General features: G+C 38.3%; 1 protein-coding gene across 4 annotated transcripts in view; it reads left to right on the top strand.

Moving 5' to 3' along the window:
• LOC140480674 (mitochondrial glutathione transporter SLC25A40-like) overlaps positions 1 to 16,487 on the top strand; it is a 65,649-nt gene that overhangs the window by 7,127 nt on the left and 42,035 nt on the right. For all 4 annotated transcript variants that reach the window (XM_072575860.1, XM_072575861.1, XM_072575858.1 and 1 more), the window contains 4 exons: positions 1,794 to 1,909; positions 2,546 to 2,605; positions 3,368 to 3,474; positions 15,349 to 15,416. In XM_072575860.1, the coding sequence (XP_072431961.1) occupies positions 1,813 to 1,909; positions 2,546 to 2,605; positions 3,368 to 3,474; positions 15,349 to 15,416 (332 nt within the window). In that variant the 5' untranslated portion in view covers positions 1,794 to 1,812. The remainder of the gene's footprint in view (positions 1 to 1,793; positions 1,910 to 2,545; positions 2,606 to 3,367; positions 3,475 to 15,348; positions 15,417 to 16,487) is intronic.

Here is a 16,487-nt window from a genome sequence, read left to right as displayed (position 1 = left end):
CCTGTTTTAACTGATCTGCAACACCTTGATTTGGAAAGCAGGTGATAGATTTAAAATCCATCCTTGGTGTCTCTCCTCACTATTTTTTGTAATCTCCTTCAGTCCTCTGAGATATCTGCAGTCATTGAACTTTAGTCTCTTTAGCATTCCCAGTTTTAAATTGCACTGTAAACTCTGGAATTCTCTACCTAAACCACTCTAGCTTTTCCTTCCTTTTAAGGTGCCATGACTAATCATAGTTTCCATAAAGACACGTCTCATGAATACTGCTTCATTTGGAAATGCTGAATCACACAATTACCCAATACGTCGCCTTTGAGTCCTGCTTGCATGTCTCTTTCTGGGTTTAACTCCACTGTTCTTGCTGGCCAACTTAATATGCCAAGCTTCTGATGCAAATTGCTTGTTTTCAAGCACAGCATTCTCTTTGGTTACTAAGATCACTTTATCTAACTCTATCCTGTTACTTTCTCTATGTATAAATATTTATCCAATCACAATGGTGTTTGATTTGGAGGTGGTTTTCCATTAGTAAACTGCCCTTCTGCTTTTGATTGGTAAAGTTTGCAACTCTGGGGAGGTTTGAAAATGTCTTAGGGAATTAATGATGCAGAAATGCCAGTATTGGACTGCGGTGGACAAAGTTAAAAATCACAAAACACCAGGTTATAGTCCAACAGGTCTTTTTTGCCAGTACTCGTTTTCAGAGCGCTGTTCCTTCTTCACGTAGCCATGGAGCAGGATCATAAGATACAGAATGTCTAGCAAAAATCACTGTCATGCAACTGAAATGACATATTGAACAAACCTAGATCTAGGTTGGTTCAATATATTGTTTCAGTTGTGTGACAGTGATCTTTTGTTATAAATTCTGTATCTTATGATCCTGCTGCACAGCTACCTGAAGATGGAGCAGCACTCTGAAAGTGAGTACTGGCAATAAAGATCCGTTGGGCTATAACCTGGTGTTGTGATTTTTTTTTAAATTTCATGGATTAATACTCTGTATTTTGTAAATAATATACACTGAATCTACAGTGTATTAGGTGGAATGAATGTTTAAGAACTGTTATTGCTGAGCTTTTTCCACTCTCATTGTGGTTAACTTCTTTCTATAACCTTGCTGATGTTTTATGAGGTGATATTAGGCTGGGTTAGATTTGTCCTGCTTTTTATAAAAAATATATATTGCTTTGATTCCGTACCACTATACTCTAATTGGCTGATTTTGATTTGTCTCTTTTTCTTTGCAACAAGATTGCGAACACAACTTAAAACTGTATTTTGATTGGATTGCTATTGGCTTTTCAGTTCTGGGACTAGGGTTCAAATGTAGCCCAGTTGTTAAGGTCAAGCGCCCTGTTGACAGCTAGTCCCTAGCTGGTCCAAAAAGAAATGAATTTGGAAATTTACAATCCTTACTTGTGGGCATGTTACTTGACTTTCCACATGAAGATAACTTAATACCCAAGTATGATATAACTTGTGAATTCTTGCCATATTTTCTTAGAACAAAAAAAAAGCATTTGTTTTATATAACAACAACTGAATGTGTGCAATATTTTTTAGTATCTTTAATGAAGTAAAATATCTCAATGTGCTTCAAGGCTGAGTTACCAAACGTTCACACTGGCAGACCGAAGGAGATATCTGGACAGATCAAAAGCTCTTGAGATGTGGAGACTGTGACCAGTACTAAATAGAATTCTTAATAGTAGTATAACCATCTGATTTGCCAGTACTATTTTCTTTGAATATTGGAATAATTATCTCATGTCATACTTCCTTTGCAGTACAGTAGATTGAAGCAAAATGGCTGTACGTCAATCAGACCTTGGCATAAATGGAATTACACCTATCCAACAAATGATAGCTTCATGTTCAGGTGCTTTCATGACTTCATTGCTTGGTAAGAATGTGCATTTACTATTTAAATTTTTGTATTTCAAGTATAAGTATTTGTCTATATAGACTTCAGTTTAATTATAATCTGTGTCTGTATGGACTTGGAAACTGAGAGGGCAGTATTGAAGTTTACTGGCAAACAAAAATTGAGGAGGGACGGAATATAACAAATATTGAACTTGACCAGAGATGCTGTATCAACATGCATTATCAAATCTCTTTGAAGTCTTTTTGACTTCAAAAAAAATTTCGAGTGGGTACTCTTTCTTGGATGAAAGCTTGGTCAATGTGCTGTTATGGTCATAGCAAATTGCTGGTGTATTTTTGTTCCTCTTGAACTTTTTACTAGAGTTACAGATGTGAGTGTCCTTAAACAGATGGAATTCACAATATGTGTGTTTCTCAGCTGTACATATATTTCTGTATTGGAGCTTAGTTTTTAGAATTTGTTTTTAATGTCAAAACAATTTTGTTTTCTTACGTATACCAGATTCTCTATGGTTAAATTTGCCTGTCTTTGTGTTTAAATGCATTATTTAAGTTTAGAATTGGGCAATATTTTTATGTATACCTGTTTTTGATTGTTAACATACCATCATTTTGTCTATTACTTGAAGAATCTTCTTAAAATGCTTTTCAGTTACACCATTTGATGTTATTAAAATACGGCTGCAAGCACAGAGAACTCCATTTTATAAAGGTAATAAGTACAAGCTAAATATTTAATTTGAACAAAGTAGAGTACAGCTTTTCACATCTCCCTTATTGAGGAGTTGAGTACCACCATGTTTTGTTTGTTGATTTAAAATAATTGTCTAGGCTGCATCAAATGTTTTGAAACTACAGCATTTATGATTGTGCTGTGCATTTTGAACTTATATGCTACTGAACTGGGGGAAAAATAGAAATGAATTCCACTCTTCTCTTTGGTTACTGATCTATTAAAATTGTTGAAAATTCTGTGCTACCAGTGTTTGCCAACATTACCTGTTCTGGCATGGGCCAGTGGAATTGGTAAGCGCAGTTGGCTGAACAATGAGTTTGCAACACAGAATGACGCCAACAGCATGGATTCAATTCCCACACTGGCTGAGGTTACCGTGAAGAGATCTCCTTCTCAACCACTTACCGGAGGTGTAGTGACCTTCAGGTTAAACCACTACCAGTCATTTCTCTCTAATGAGCCCTATGGTCCTCTGGGACTATGGTAACTTTACTCAGAGGGTCTGTTAGTTCACGTGGCTGTGTTGTGATAACAGTATATTGCCATCAGCCTGCATTCAATTCCCACATCATCCGAAGTTGTCATGAAGGACTCTTTTTTTTTTAACCTCTCTCCTCCCCTGTGGTTTGGTGACCTTCAGGTCAAACCACCAGCCCTCTGGTCCAGTAGGGCTATGAATTTTTGTACATGGCATTAATCTGTAAATGTATACTAATTTTAAATACTTTTAATCATTAGGAAAATGTTTTGTGTATTGCAATGGCCTAATGGATCATCTCTGTGTCTGTGAGAATGGAAATAATGCTGCTTGGTACAAAGCACCAGGGCAATTCAAAGGAACATTTGTAAGTATATTAGTTTCTTTATGAAATGCATGATTTTCTTAGTGTTGAAGTCACAGTTAAATTAAGCCTAACGAGGTGTTAGAAAAAGATTTTCCTCTGGAGTGGGTATTATACTGGGAGCTGTAAAAGGGTGTTTTGAGGATCTGTAAGGAAATGATTCAGGATTAATGAGATTATATTTTTAACCATTTATTTAAAGATTTTTAAGTATGTGTTTAATGTAAACAAATTGGTTCATTTCTTTTGTTAATAGATTTCTGTTTTATTGTTGAAACAAAATTTGCACCAGTGCAAGCTTATGTCTCAGTGAAAGACAACCCTGTTAAAACCAAAACAAAACACACTATGATCTATCAAACCAGATTTCAGTCTGGGGTCTGACTTGTCCAGTAATGACATCAGCTGGGATCATAGCATCCTTTTGGATTTGTGTTGAATTATGGATCACTGTTACAATGCAGGAAAATGCAGCAGTCAGCTTTGCAGGACAAGGTTCCACAGCTATCACTGAGCTCCTCATCTGTTTTGGTGATGTTGATTTGTGAGATAGAGGTTAGCCAGGATGCAAGAAAATCTTCCCTCCTTTTCTCATATTCAGACTGATTATAACTGTTACATTTCAAGAAGGACCAGGAGGCTGAAGTATTAAACAGCAGGAGCTTTATTAAGGAGGTATTTACTCTGCAAGCAACAAGGTTAGACTAATATGTTTCTCACCAAAAGAGGCAGATATCATCATTACATCATATGATCAGGCTCAGTGACATTCTACTATACTTACACAACAATATCCATTTATTACCATCCTATTAGACCAACAGACTTTGTACAGTATTTCATTAGTGAACTTAGATTAAGTAGATAGGAGGCAGACTGTGCTGGTGGAGGGTTGCTTTTCAGTTTGGAGGCCTGTGACTAGTGATGTGCATGAGGATCTGCACTGGATCCAGCACTTTTTATCATCTTTTATATAAATGATCTGGATGTGAATATAGGAGGTATGTTTAGTATGTTTGTAGATTACATCAAAATTGGTGGCGTAGTGGACAGCAAAGGAGGTTACTTCAGTACAACAGGACCTTGATCAGATGGGCCAATGGGCTGAGGAGTGGCAGATGGAGTTTAATTTAGATAGATGTGAGGTGCTGGACTTTGGTAAGGCACAATAAGGCAGGACTTGTACACTTACTATTAAGATTCTGGGGAGTGTTGCTGAACAGTGTGCAGGTTCACAGTTCCTTGAAAGTGGAGTTGCAGGTAGACGGGGTAGTGAAGAAGGCATTTAGTACACTTGCCTTTATTGGTTGATATATTGAGTATAGGAGTGGGGTGGTCATGTTGTGACAGCACAGGACATTGGTTAGGCATAGACAGAGAACACAGGGGGCCAACACCTTCAACATATTGTCTAGCTATCACCATTGTTAACAGCTAACCCAAGAATGCAACTTTTTAAAAACAAAAAGTTTTGTGATTTTTCACATGAAAGAAGTGAAACTATCAATGTATTCTAACAGGCTTAACAGACAATCAATTTTTCAATGTATAATTTCAGTTACATCACACTGTAAATTTTTGCTATAAATTCTGTGCGTTAGGATTGAGCCCTCCACTGCCACCTGATGAAAGAGCAAGTGTGCTTCCAATTAAACCTGTTGGACTATAACCTGGTGTTGTGTGATTTTTAACATTATTGATGTAGGTATTCATTGCCAGTCACTATATGCAAAAGCAATATCACTTGGAAACTGAAGAATGATTTTGTACAGAAGATTAGAGAGAACAATATTATAGGTATTCCTACAAATACTGTATTCTCAGAAATACAGAGGAACCTTGATTATCTGGCATTTGATTATCCAGCAAGATCGCAAGGTCCTGATGCTTAGCTAAATTATGTTATCCGGAATTTGATTAGCTGAACGAAATACTGCCTGTTGAAGTTCTTCTGAGCTTCCTTTGTATATTTGCTAAGATCCTTCATAGACATGGTCAACAAATCAAGTTACTGGTAATCTGAAATGAAAAGAGGTAATCCTGGAAATACACAGTAGGTTGAGTAGATCTGTGAGGAGAGAAAATTAGTCTTAGATCAATGTCTTTCATCAGCATTTGAAAACTTAAGAAATGTAACAAGGTTTAAGCCAGTACTGAAACAGCAAAATTTATGGTTTGGGAGGATGCATTCCAATGAGTCAGATGAATTGGTGGCCCTTCTAACATTTTAAACACAATTTCCTATTGTGTACATTAGTATCATTTGCAAAATGCAGTGCAACAACTCGTAAAGGTTTCTTTGACAGCGTCTTCCTAACCTATGACCTCTGCCACCTGGAAGAACAAGGGCAGTAGGGGCAGGCAAATACATATACTGCCGCCTGCAAGTTCCCCTCCAAACCATACCATCCTACTTTGAAAACATCTTGCCAAACTTTCACTATCACTGGGTCAAAATTCTGGAACACTCTGCTTAACAGTACAATGGGTGTCTTTACCTACAGCACATAGACTGCAGCAGACCAACAAGGTAACTCACCACCACCTTCAAGAGCAATTAGAAACATCCATTAAATGTTGGCTTAACAAGTGATATGCGTGTCCTTTGAATGAATCAGACAAAAGAAGATATTCAATAACCAAAGTTATGAAGGTGTAGAAACGATATCATAGGATTATTTGTTCAAAGTCTTGTCTGGAGCACATAAATCATTTTCAACATAAAAGGAAACATTATCATTGGAATTCCACTGATAAAATGTGAAGGGTTAATTGTACCAATTACCCTGTCTCACCACCAGGTGTTGCTATGCAGCTTCCCTAATCCTCCTCACCACTTCTTTTTTTCAGATAATTCCACTGTTCTAAGGATGAGGTTCTTTTGCCTTTACTCCATGGCCTTGCATTTATTTTCTCTCTACTGTCCTACTGCTTTGGTTTGAAGGCTTGATCACTCAACACTTCCTATAGCTGCTATAGGTTGATGACCTTCTTATCTCTCAACTTCTGGGTCTCTTCATTCTTTACCTATTGTTCATGTCTTGTCTGTATTAATATGTGATATTGCCCCCACCGACCCCAACAGCTTACCAGATTGTCTCCAACTAGGACTAACACCAACACTCACTGTTTCTATTCCGCTATGCCTCAACCCATGCTTCCTGCTGACTTGAACATTATTTTCTAGATCCACCACAGATTCCTGAGTCCAGTGGGCTGCTTTGTACCTTCCAGTCTCCATTGCTGTCTACATCAACCCATTGCTACACACAAAATTGACCCATTCTACCCCAACACATGTGCAAAAGTTTTGTTTTTAAAAGTATATCCTATACAAAAATTGTCTCGACATCCTCTGTCAGGCAGTATTTTATCTAAAAGATAATCTCCACCTTGATAAACAGCTGGTAATGTTCTTTGTGCGCAATTACCAAGTAATGGACATTTCAACAAATGCTATAACCACATCTCTTTAACCTAGAAGAGCACTGCATTGTAGCTCATGAGCCATAGAGAGTTTTTAAAAAAAACTCTTGCTCCTCAAGAATGTTTATCATTTATCCAGCTGTAACTGCAACAGTACTTAAAAAGCTCAATACCATCAAAAGTGCAACAGTTCAATTGATTGGTAGCTCACCTGGCACACTAACTGCAGATTACTTCAGATGTGCACGTAAGAGGGACAAGATCAGTGGTATCGCCATTTCCAAATCCTATTACATCTTAACATGGATGTAAATTATTTCCTGATCACAGCTGAGTCACTATGCAGGCGGGCACTAAAAATAAAAGGATTTCAGTACTTTGAGGAAAAAGCTCACTACCACATTCTCCATGGGACTCAAAATGAACAATCAATGTGAGCTTTGTAACAATAACCATATGCTCAGAATAAATTTAACAAATTGTCATTTATCCAAATTTGGTTTTGAATTTAGTGAATATTTGTCTCCATGAAGAAAGCAAACTGAACCTTTTAATCTTGCACTCATTAGGACAAATACAAAAGTGTCAAATTTCAACAATTTACACTACAGGAAAAATAGGACCTGATTGTTTGTTTGAAAAGTCTTCTCTGGCTGAATCATTGCCATAGAGAAAGCAAGATTCCCTAATCTCTTGGGGAATTCAAAAGGATCCAGTCATAAAAGTCTCAGCCTCTCCTTTATAACTCAAACCTTCCATTCCCAGTAACATCCTTGTAAATCTTTTCTGCACCCTCTTTAATTTAATAATATCCTTTCTGTAGCAGGGCAACCAGAACTGCCTATCCAGTGCTCCAAAAGTGTCCTCACCAACATTCTGTACAACCTCAACATGACATCCCAACTCCTAAACTCAATGGTCTGAGCACAAGAAACAAGGTATAGAGTGGTACAGGATAACACAGTGGCCAAGTGGTTAGTACAGCCGTCTTACAGCACCAGGAACCCAGCTTTGATTTCACCCTTGGGTGTCTGTGTGGAGTTTGCATATTCTCCCCATTTCTCTGTGGGTTTCCTCTGGGTGTTCCGGTTTCCTCCTGCAGTCAAAGATGTGCGGTTTAGGTGGATTGACCATGCTAAATTGTCCAGTGTCCAGGGACATGCAAATGAGGTGGTTTTGCCATGGAAAATGCAGTATTATGAGGATAGGCTAGGGATTGGGTCTGACCCTGTTTGGAGTCAGTGTGGGCTCGATGGGCTGAATAGCCTGCTTCTGCACTGTAGGCATTCTCTGATTCTGTCTCTGGGAGAACCAGATAAGCATTTGAATCTAGAGCAGTTCAGAAATAAGACTGAAAAGGAGGATTGAGAAAAGCAGATTGTAGTGGGTGAGTTCAGACAGGTAAATGCACAAAGGTGCAAGGCAGCAGAATTAACACTGAACTAACTGGAAAAGGAGAGGTTTGGGCATTTGGCATTCCCATAGACGTTATTGAAAAAGGAGGTATATGGGGAGGGCTATTACGTGGATAACAGAACTTATTAAAGATATTATTAGAGAACACTAGATAGGCATGAAGCAAATGAAAGATCAAAGACAGAAACTTTATCGCTAAAATTAAGCAAAAACAGCTATTATACTATAGGTCACCAAATACTGGGAAGATTATTAGCTGTAGACAACGGATAAAAGGAATATATGTCAATTTTAACTGGGAGTTTTGATGATCTTCATATAGACTGGGAAAATTAGTGTGTAAAGAGAAGGTGAGAAATTTCTGAAAAACCATCAAGAGAATTTTCATGATTGGTATGTTCAAAGTCCTTGGAAGTAGTGCTGGACCTGAAGAATGCAGTGGAATATGGACGAATTTGTACGGAACAGCTTCATATAGTTACCTTCAGTCAGTTAATTCATTTCTATTGACTGATTTACTTTCTTATCTCTTGTCTGTTAACCAACATCCGTTTATCTATTTAAAAGTTACCTGTTTCAATCTGTATGTGTGTGTTTACTTAATTAATATTAAAGAACGGTTGTGGTAGTCTGGCATTTGCCTTGCAAATTGTGTTCCATTAACTTACTACTTGTTATTTCTCACTGTATTCTTCACAGTTCATATCCTTTCCTAAAGCCACATTTATGATATTTATATCATTATTTCTATGTATTGCTGCTATGTGGAAAACTTAACAATAAGTTAATTGCTGCAGTTTATTAATGAATTTTCACAACATCTGTGAATCATTAAATTATCTGCATTTAATTTATTTCCTGACTGTTGCTTTATGATAGCTTTTCTGTTACTTGCCGATGTCTTTGTTTATTTAATGATGCAATTTTCATGTAAAATCTTTTGGTGAATTTGATGTTACGCATGGCTGCTGGTTCAGTTATCAGGTTCAGTTCCCTCACCAGCTGAGTTCACCATGAATGTCCCTCCTTTTCAAGCTCTTCCGTCGGCTGAGGTGTGATGACCTTCATGTTAAACTCATTACTGCTCATCTCTCTGAGAGAGTAGCCCAATTATCCTTGGACTCTAGCAACATCACCTTCATTTATCTATATTAATTTCCCATTGTGAAAATAGTTGGACTTTAAGGATGATCACCAGCTACATGATTAAATATCTTAACACCTGCACCCTATAGCGTTCTTCATTTACTTCATTTTTATATTCTTCTTTTCTGCTATTTAATTCTCCCTTTCATGCTACTTCTTTTCTAATCCCTTCCCAATGAGTATTTTAAATGATGACTCTAGATTATTCCTCCAAACGAATCCCCGCACACTTCTCTGCATTGAATTTCATCTGCTGTCTAACGCAATTCACAATATTTCTGATTGCTGGATCATCTGCAAATTTTGAAATTGTGCCCTGAGTACATACAAGTCTGAGTAATTAGTATATTTCAGGAAGAGCAGGGAATTCGTGTAAAACATTGACTCATGGGAACTCCATTACAAGCTTATCTCCAGTCGGAGACATTTTGTTCATCATTTATTTTTGATTTCTGTCACTCAAACATATGTCCACATTACTACTATGCCTACATTCCATGAGGTGTAGCCTTGCTCATAAGTGTGTTGTGTTGTGCAGTACTGTATCAAAAGCCTTTTGGAAAACCACGTATACCACATCAACACCAGAACTCTAATCAACCTCTTTTAAAAAGCTCAAACACGTTAATTCTTCCTTTTTATTCATTCATTCTACTGTCTAGACCAGCATTTTGTTGCCCATCCCAAATTGCATTGGAGATAGTGGTGGTGAGCTACCTTCTTGAACTGTAGCAATCCTTGTGGTGTAGTGACACCCATGGTGCTGTGAGGAACAACATTTCAGGATTTTGACCTCGTGACAGTAAAAGAATTGTCAATATTATCCAAGTCCAAGATGGTTATGACTTGGACAGGAACTTGCAAATGGTGTTGTCATCTTGCATCTGTTTGGCCTTGATGGTGGTAGACATTCTGGGATTGGAAGGTGTTGTAAAAGCAGCTTTTGTGAATTGCTGCAGTCAATGTTGTTGGGCTGCTTTTTCTTTGGATGATATCGAGCTTCTTGAGTGTTATGAGCTGTACCATAACAAGCAGATAGAGAGTAGCCATTCCTCACGTACGCTTTGTAGATGGTACACCGGCATTGAGAAGACAGGACTTGAGTTATTTGCTGCGTGGTTCCAAACATCTCATCTGCTCTTGCAAATTCAGTTTTTGGTTGATGTGAACATCCTCATGCTTACAGTTTAGGGATTCAATGTTGGATAATATTATCGAACTTATAGGGATGATGGTTAGCTTCTTTGATGTTGAAAATGACCATTGACTAGCAGTTGTGTGGATTGAATAGAAATATAGAAGATAGGAGGAGGCCATTTGGTCCTTTGAGCCTGCTCCACCATTCATCATAATCATGACTGATCTTCCAATTCAATAGCCTAGTCCTGCATCAACGACTTCCTGTGGTAATGAATTCCACAGGCTTACCAATCTTTGGGTGAAGAAATGTTTCCTCATCTCTGTCCAAAATGATCCACCCTGAATCTTCAGACTGTGACCCCCTGATTCTGGATGCACCCAACATAGGGAACATCCTCCCTGCATTCACCCTGTCTACTCCTGTTAGCATTTTATAAGTCTCGTATGAGGCTTCCCCACCCCTTACTCATCTGAACTCCAGCAAACACAATCCCAACCTGGTCAATCTCTCCTCATACGTCAGTCCTGCCATCCTTGGAATCAGCCTGGTAAACTTTCATTACACTCTCCCAAAAGCAAGACCATCCTTCCTCCGTAAACAAGACCAAAACTGCACACAATATTTGAGGTGTGGCCTCACCAATGCCCTGTATAACTGCAACAACTCATCCCTGTTCCTGTACTCAGCTTCTCACAATGAAGGCCAAGAAACCATTTGCCTTCTTTACTGTCTGCTGCATCTGCATGCTTACTTTCAGTGACTGGTGCATACAGGTCCCACTACACATTCTCCTCTCCTAATTTACAGCCATTCAGGTAGTAATCTGCCTTATTGGAGTCTTCTGCAAATGTTGAGATGTTTAATTTTGTTTCCTCATCCAAATCTTTAATATGTATTATGAATAGCTGAAGTCCTAGTCTCTGTCAACCAGTTTTCTGTCCATCTCAGTACACCCCCCCCCCCCCCCAACCAATCTCATATGCTATAATCTTGATCAACAATCTGTTTTGCGGTACTATATCAAATGCTTTCTGAAAGTCCAAAAATACCACATCACCTGGCTCCTCCTCGTCAACTTGACTAGTTACATCTTCATAGGATTCCAACAGATTTGTCAAGCATGATTTCCCCTTCATAAATCCATGCTGACACTGTCTGATTCTGCCACTGCTTTCAAAATGCTCCACTATAAAGTCCTTGATAATGGATTTGAGAATTTTCCTCACTACCGATGTTAGACTTATTGGTCTATAATTCTGTGGTTTCTCTCTACCTCCCTTTTTGAATATTGGAGTAACATTTAGGGTGTAGGTTTGCTCGCTGAGCTGTAGGTTTGATATCCAGACGTTTCATTACCTGGCTAGGTGACCTCATCGGTGGCGACCTCCAAGTGAAGTGAAGCTGTTGTCTCCTGGTTTCTATTTATATCTTTCTCCTGGATGGGGTTCCTGGGATTTGTGGTGATGTCATTTCCTGTTCATTTTCTGAGGGGTTGATAGATGGCATCTAGATCTATGTGCTTGTTTATGGCGTTGTGGTTGGAGTGCCAGGCCTCAAGGAATTCTCTGGCATGTCTTTGCTTAGCCTGTTCCAGGATAGATGTGTTGTCCCAGTCGAAATGGTGTTTTTTTTTTCATCCGTGTGTAGGGTTACGAGGGAGAGAGGATCGTGTCTTTTTGTGGTTAGCTGGTGTTCATGTATCCTGGTGGCTAACTTTCTTCCTGTTTGTCCTATGTAGTGTTTTGTGGCAATCTTTGCATGGAATTTTGTAGATGACGTTGGTTTTGTCCATGGGTTGTTCTGGGTCTTTGAAGTTTGTTAGTTTTTGTTTGAGAGCGTTGGTGGGTTTGTGTGCTACTAGGATTCCGAGGGGTCTCCATAGTCTGGCTGTCATTTCTACCTTCTACATTAGCTACCCTGTAGTCGGCAGGGACTCTTCCAGAGTCTAAAGAATCCTGGAAGATGACCACCAGTGAGTGCATCCACTATTTCTCAGGTGACTTCCTGAAGTACTCTGGGTTGTTGATTATCAGGCCCTGGGGATTTATCTGCCTTCAATCCCCTCAATCTGCCCAGCACCGTTTCTCTACTAATACTGATCTCCCTTAGTTCTTCCCTCTCAATAAATCTTGCATCCTCCAACATTTCTAGTATCTGATTTTTGTCCTCTATTGTGAAGACAGAACCAGAGTATGTATTTAGTTGCTCAGCCATTTTGTACCCTATCATGCATGCTCCCATTTCTGTCTGGAGGGGACCTACATTTATCTATAATAACTTCTTCAATTCATGCACCTATAGAAATTCTTAGTGTCAGTCTTTATGTTCCCTGCAAGCGTGGTTGCTCAATAATGTTGCTCATAATGTATCAGTACCAGCTAAAGTCCAGCTATTATCAACATTTCGCTGAAAATGGGCAAGGACTGTTTTAGTATCCGAGGAGTCAGAAATAATGCTGAACGTTGTCCAACCGTCAGCAAACGTCCCCATTCTTGACATTATGATGGGAGGAAGATCATTCGTGAAACTGCTGATGATGGTTGGGCCTAAGGCACTATTTTGAGCAGCTCCTGCAGAGATGTCCTAGAGTTGTGATGACCAATGTCCAACCACTATTTTCCTTTATGCTTGATATGACTCCAATTAACAGAGTTTTCCTCCGATCCCCATTGAACCAGATTTGCGAAAGTTCCCTCAAGTCAGATTAGTTCAAATTAGGACTGAGACGGCTTGGCCACTGAAGGTACTTAAGGAGAAGGTAGATTTTTGAAATATCAAGATTCCTCCAGGATGAGGTGGTGACAAAAGAGGAGTTGAGGCCTGGGGCATATCAGCCATGATCTTGGTTGAATGTCAAGAGTGTGGTGCTGGAAAAGCACAGCAGCTCAGGCAGCATCTGACAAGCAGGAAAATCGACGTTTCGGGCAAAAGCCCTTTATTCATCTTGGATGAATAGCAGAGCTTAAGAAATCATTTCTGGCTTTCCTTAACCTGCATTCACCTAACGAGATATTAACTTTGAGAGAAGTTGTTACGTCTGGTCCTTGAGTCAAATCATTTTTTAAGTATAAACTGCCTATCATATCACCACCTCTCTCTTAATTTTAAATCTAAATGTCTGAAGTATCTTGTCTTTAAATGTGCTAAACAAGCTAAGTTAATGTCTCCAAGAATTAATCTCCTTTTGGTCCCTGATCTGCCGCAGCCCTCGCCTTACCGTGCTTTATTATTTATCTGCTACAAAAAACTTCGGTATTTCCTTTTTTACTTGCCCTTTGAAGTTTCTATTTTCAACCTCGTTCTCCATTGTACTATCCGCTCGACATTTCTCATAATACTTTTTTTTTCTTCTTCTTAATCTCTGTTGTTATCCAGGAAACTCCTGAATTAGTTTTCACTATCTTTCCCCTTACTGAGAAATATACCTTTGGCTAGGCCTGCATTGTTTATTTTTTAAAGGCAGTCCAATGTTCAGTTCTCATTTGTACTGCCAGTCTTTCATTCTACAATTGATGTCTCCCAGATCCATTCTTTCCTGCAAATCCTGCAGCAAGTTCACACATGTGCTCAAAAGTGGAATTCCAAAAGTTGCTAACTAAGAAACACCACTGTTGGCTTCTCAAAAATGGTTTCTTGCTGTTGAGTTTGAATTGAAAGTAGACAAAATTCTTTATGGCAATACTATCTCATTGTAAGTATCCTATTAATGATGGAATTAGTGTTAATTACTTCTGAATAACCTCCATGGCAGTGAAAACTAGCACAAGTATGTATCTCATCTCATAAAGTTTTACTTATTGTTGGAGTTTTAATTCTTTTGTGACATTTTGTTATCATTACAAGGACAGCATTTGTTTCCTGTCCATAATTTGACTTTAAACTAAGCTGCATGCTTGGCCATTTCAGAGGGACATTTTAGAGTCACCATGTTATATAGGTTTGGAGTCAGAAGTAGACTTGCACGTGCAAGGATAGCAGATTTTCTACCGATTAAAGGTCATTAGTGAGCAAATTGTTTTAATCAGGAATTATAACCAAGACAGTTACACAATTGTTGTAAAAAACAATGTGCTCACAGCATTAGTCTGGACCTTTCGATAGCTGGTCAGTGATATTATCAATTACCTAAAAATTCAAACCTATTATTTTTCCTTATCCTCTCTGTCAATCTAATCTTTTACCTCACACTTATTTCTCTTTCTCTTATCTGATTTGTCATTAAATTTGTCAACTGTGCTTTATACTTCCTTCTCACTTCTTGTTCCATTAATTTCACAGTACTTGGATCTGATTAATTAAAGAGATGCATGTTTAGTTACCCAGTTCACACAGTCCTAAATATCTTGTCCCTCTTCGCAATGTTATTAACTTGCATTCTTAAAACTATGTTAAAAAGCCTAAGTAGGGAGGGCTAAGCCTTATTATTGACAGACCCTCTTAGATTCGCTACCAAAGCAAATTAACCATTTTATCTATAGGATTTGTTTCCACATATGTCAGTCTGATAATAAATGCATATATCATCCAAATTTTGTATGCTACTGATATATTTGAAATAGACCACTGATTTAAGCTATGTGGCTAATGCATTATTACCAACTGAATAATGTTCACTTTACCAAGTGTTTTCAATGAAAAAGCAAACAACATGCTTTACTAGATATTGTGACAGATTTGCTTTTGACTATGTTTTATTTTAAGTTATTGTTTGGCATAACACAAGGATTCTTTTCTCGTTTGTGTCCTAGGATGCATTTATTCAAATTGTTCGTAATGAGGGACCGAAGTCACTCTGGAGTGGACTTCCTCCAACATTGTAAGGTTACTTATGTAATGCTGTAATTAGACTAGAAACTTGACCTGCAGTGTTGCTTTTTTAAAGTATAAAGGGGCATTTATATGTGTCTAACTGTACTTCAGCCTTGTTGATGAAAATTGCAATTAGTGAGAAACTAATCTGAATCTTGCCTTTGAAATCCTGGGCAGATGTTTGTTTAAAACAGATATTTAAAATGATTAAAACAAATACAGAGAAAGCTAACCTGTAGATCAGTTACTGACTTAAAGAAGAAGGCAGAGTTCCAGTATGTTAAATATATTTTATCTCGAGTGGTATGAAGTACTGAAGCTAAAAGGTAACGATGACCCATATACAACTTTAGTATGACTTCAGTTAGAGTGCTGTTTCCAGTGCAGATTGTGGAATACATTAGTTAGAATATTGAAAATAATGAAAGAATGGGACACCAGATGTTCTGGTGGTAGATGACTAAGCACAATGGAAAAAAGATACAAGGTGAAACATTGGAGCTGTAGAATACAAATCAATCATCTTTACACGGAGTTGTGAGGCTGAGGAATTAATGGTTAGAACATTACAGTGCAGTACGGGCCCTTCGGCAGTTGATGTTACACCGATCTGTGGAACCAATCTGAAACCCATCTAACCAACACTATTCCATTTTCATCCATATGCCTATCCAATGACCATTTAAATGCCCTTAAAGTTGGCGAATCTACTACTGTTGCAGGTAATGCGTTCCATGCCTTTACTACTGAGTAAAGAAACTACCTCTGACATCTAATCTATATGTATCACCTCTCAATTTAAAGCTATGTTCCTTTGTGCTAGCCATTGCTATCCGAGGAAAATGGCTCTCATTGTCCAACCTATCTAACCCTCCTATTATCTTATACGTCTCAATTAAGTCACCTTTCAACCTCACACTTTTCTGAATCACCTCATACTTTACTGCATTAAACTCCATTTGCCACCTCTCAGCCCAGCTCTGCAGCTTACTATGTCTGTCTGTAACCTACAACATACTTCATCACTATCCACAATTCTACCGACCTTAGTGTCACCTGCAATTTTACTAACCCATCC

This window comes from Chiloscyllium punctatum, chromosome 8 (genome assembly GCF_047496795.1).
Source record: "Chiloscyllium punctatum isolate Juve2018m chromosome 8, sChiPun1.3, whole genome shotgun sequence".
Classification (NCBI taxonomy): Eukaryota; Metazoa; Chordata; class Chondrichthyes; order Orectolobiformes; family Hemiscylliidae; genus Chiloscyllium; species Chiloscyllium punctatum.
The sequence above is the reverse complement of the archived record's forward strand: the minus strand, read 5'-3'. Positions and strand labels throughout refer to the sequence as shown.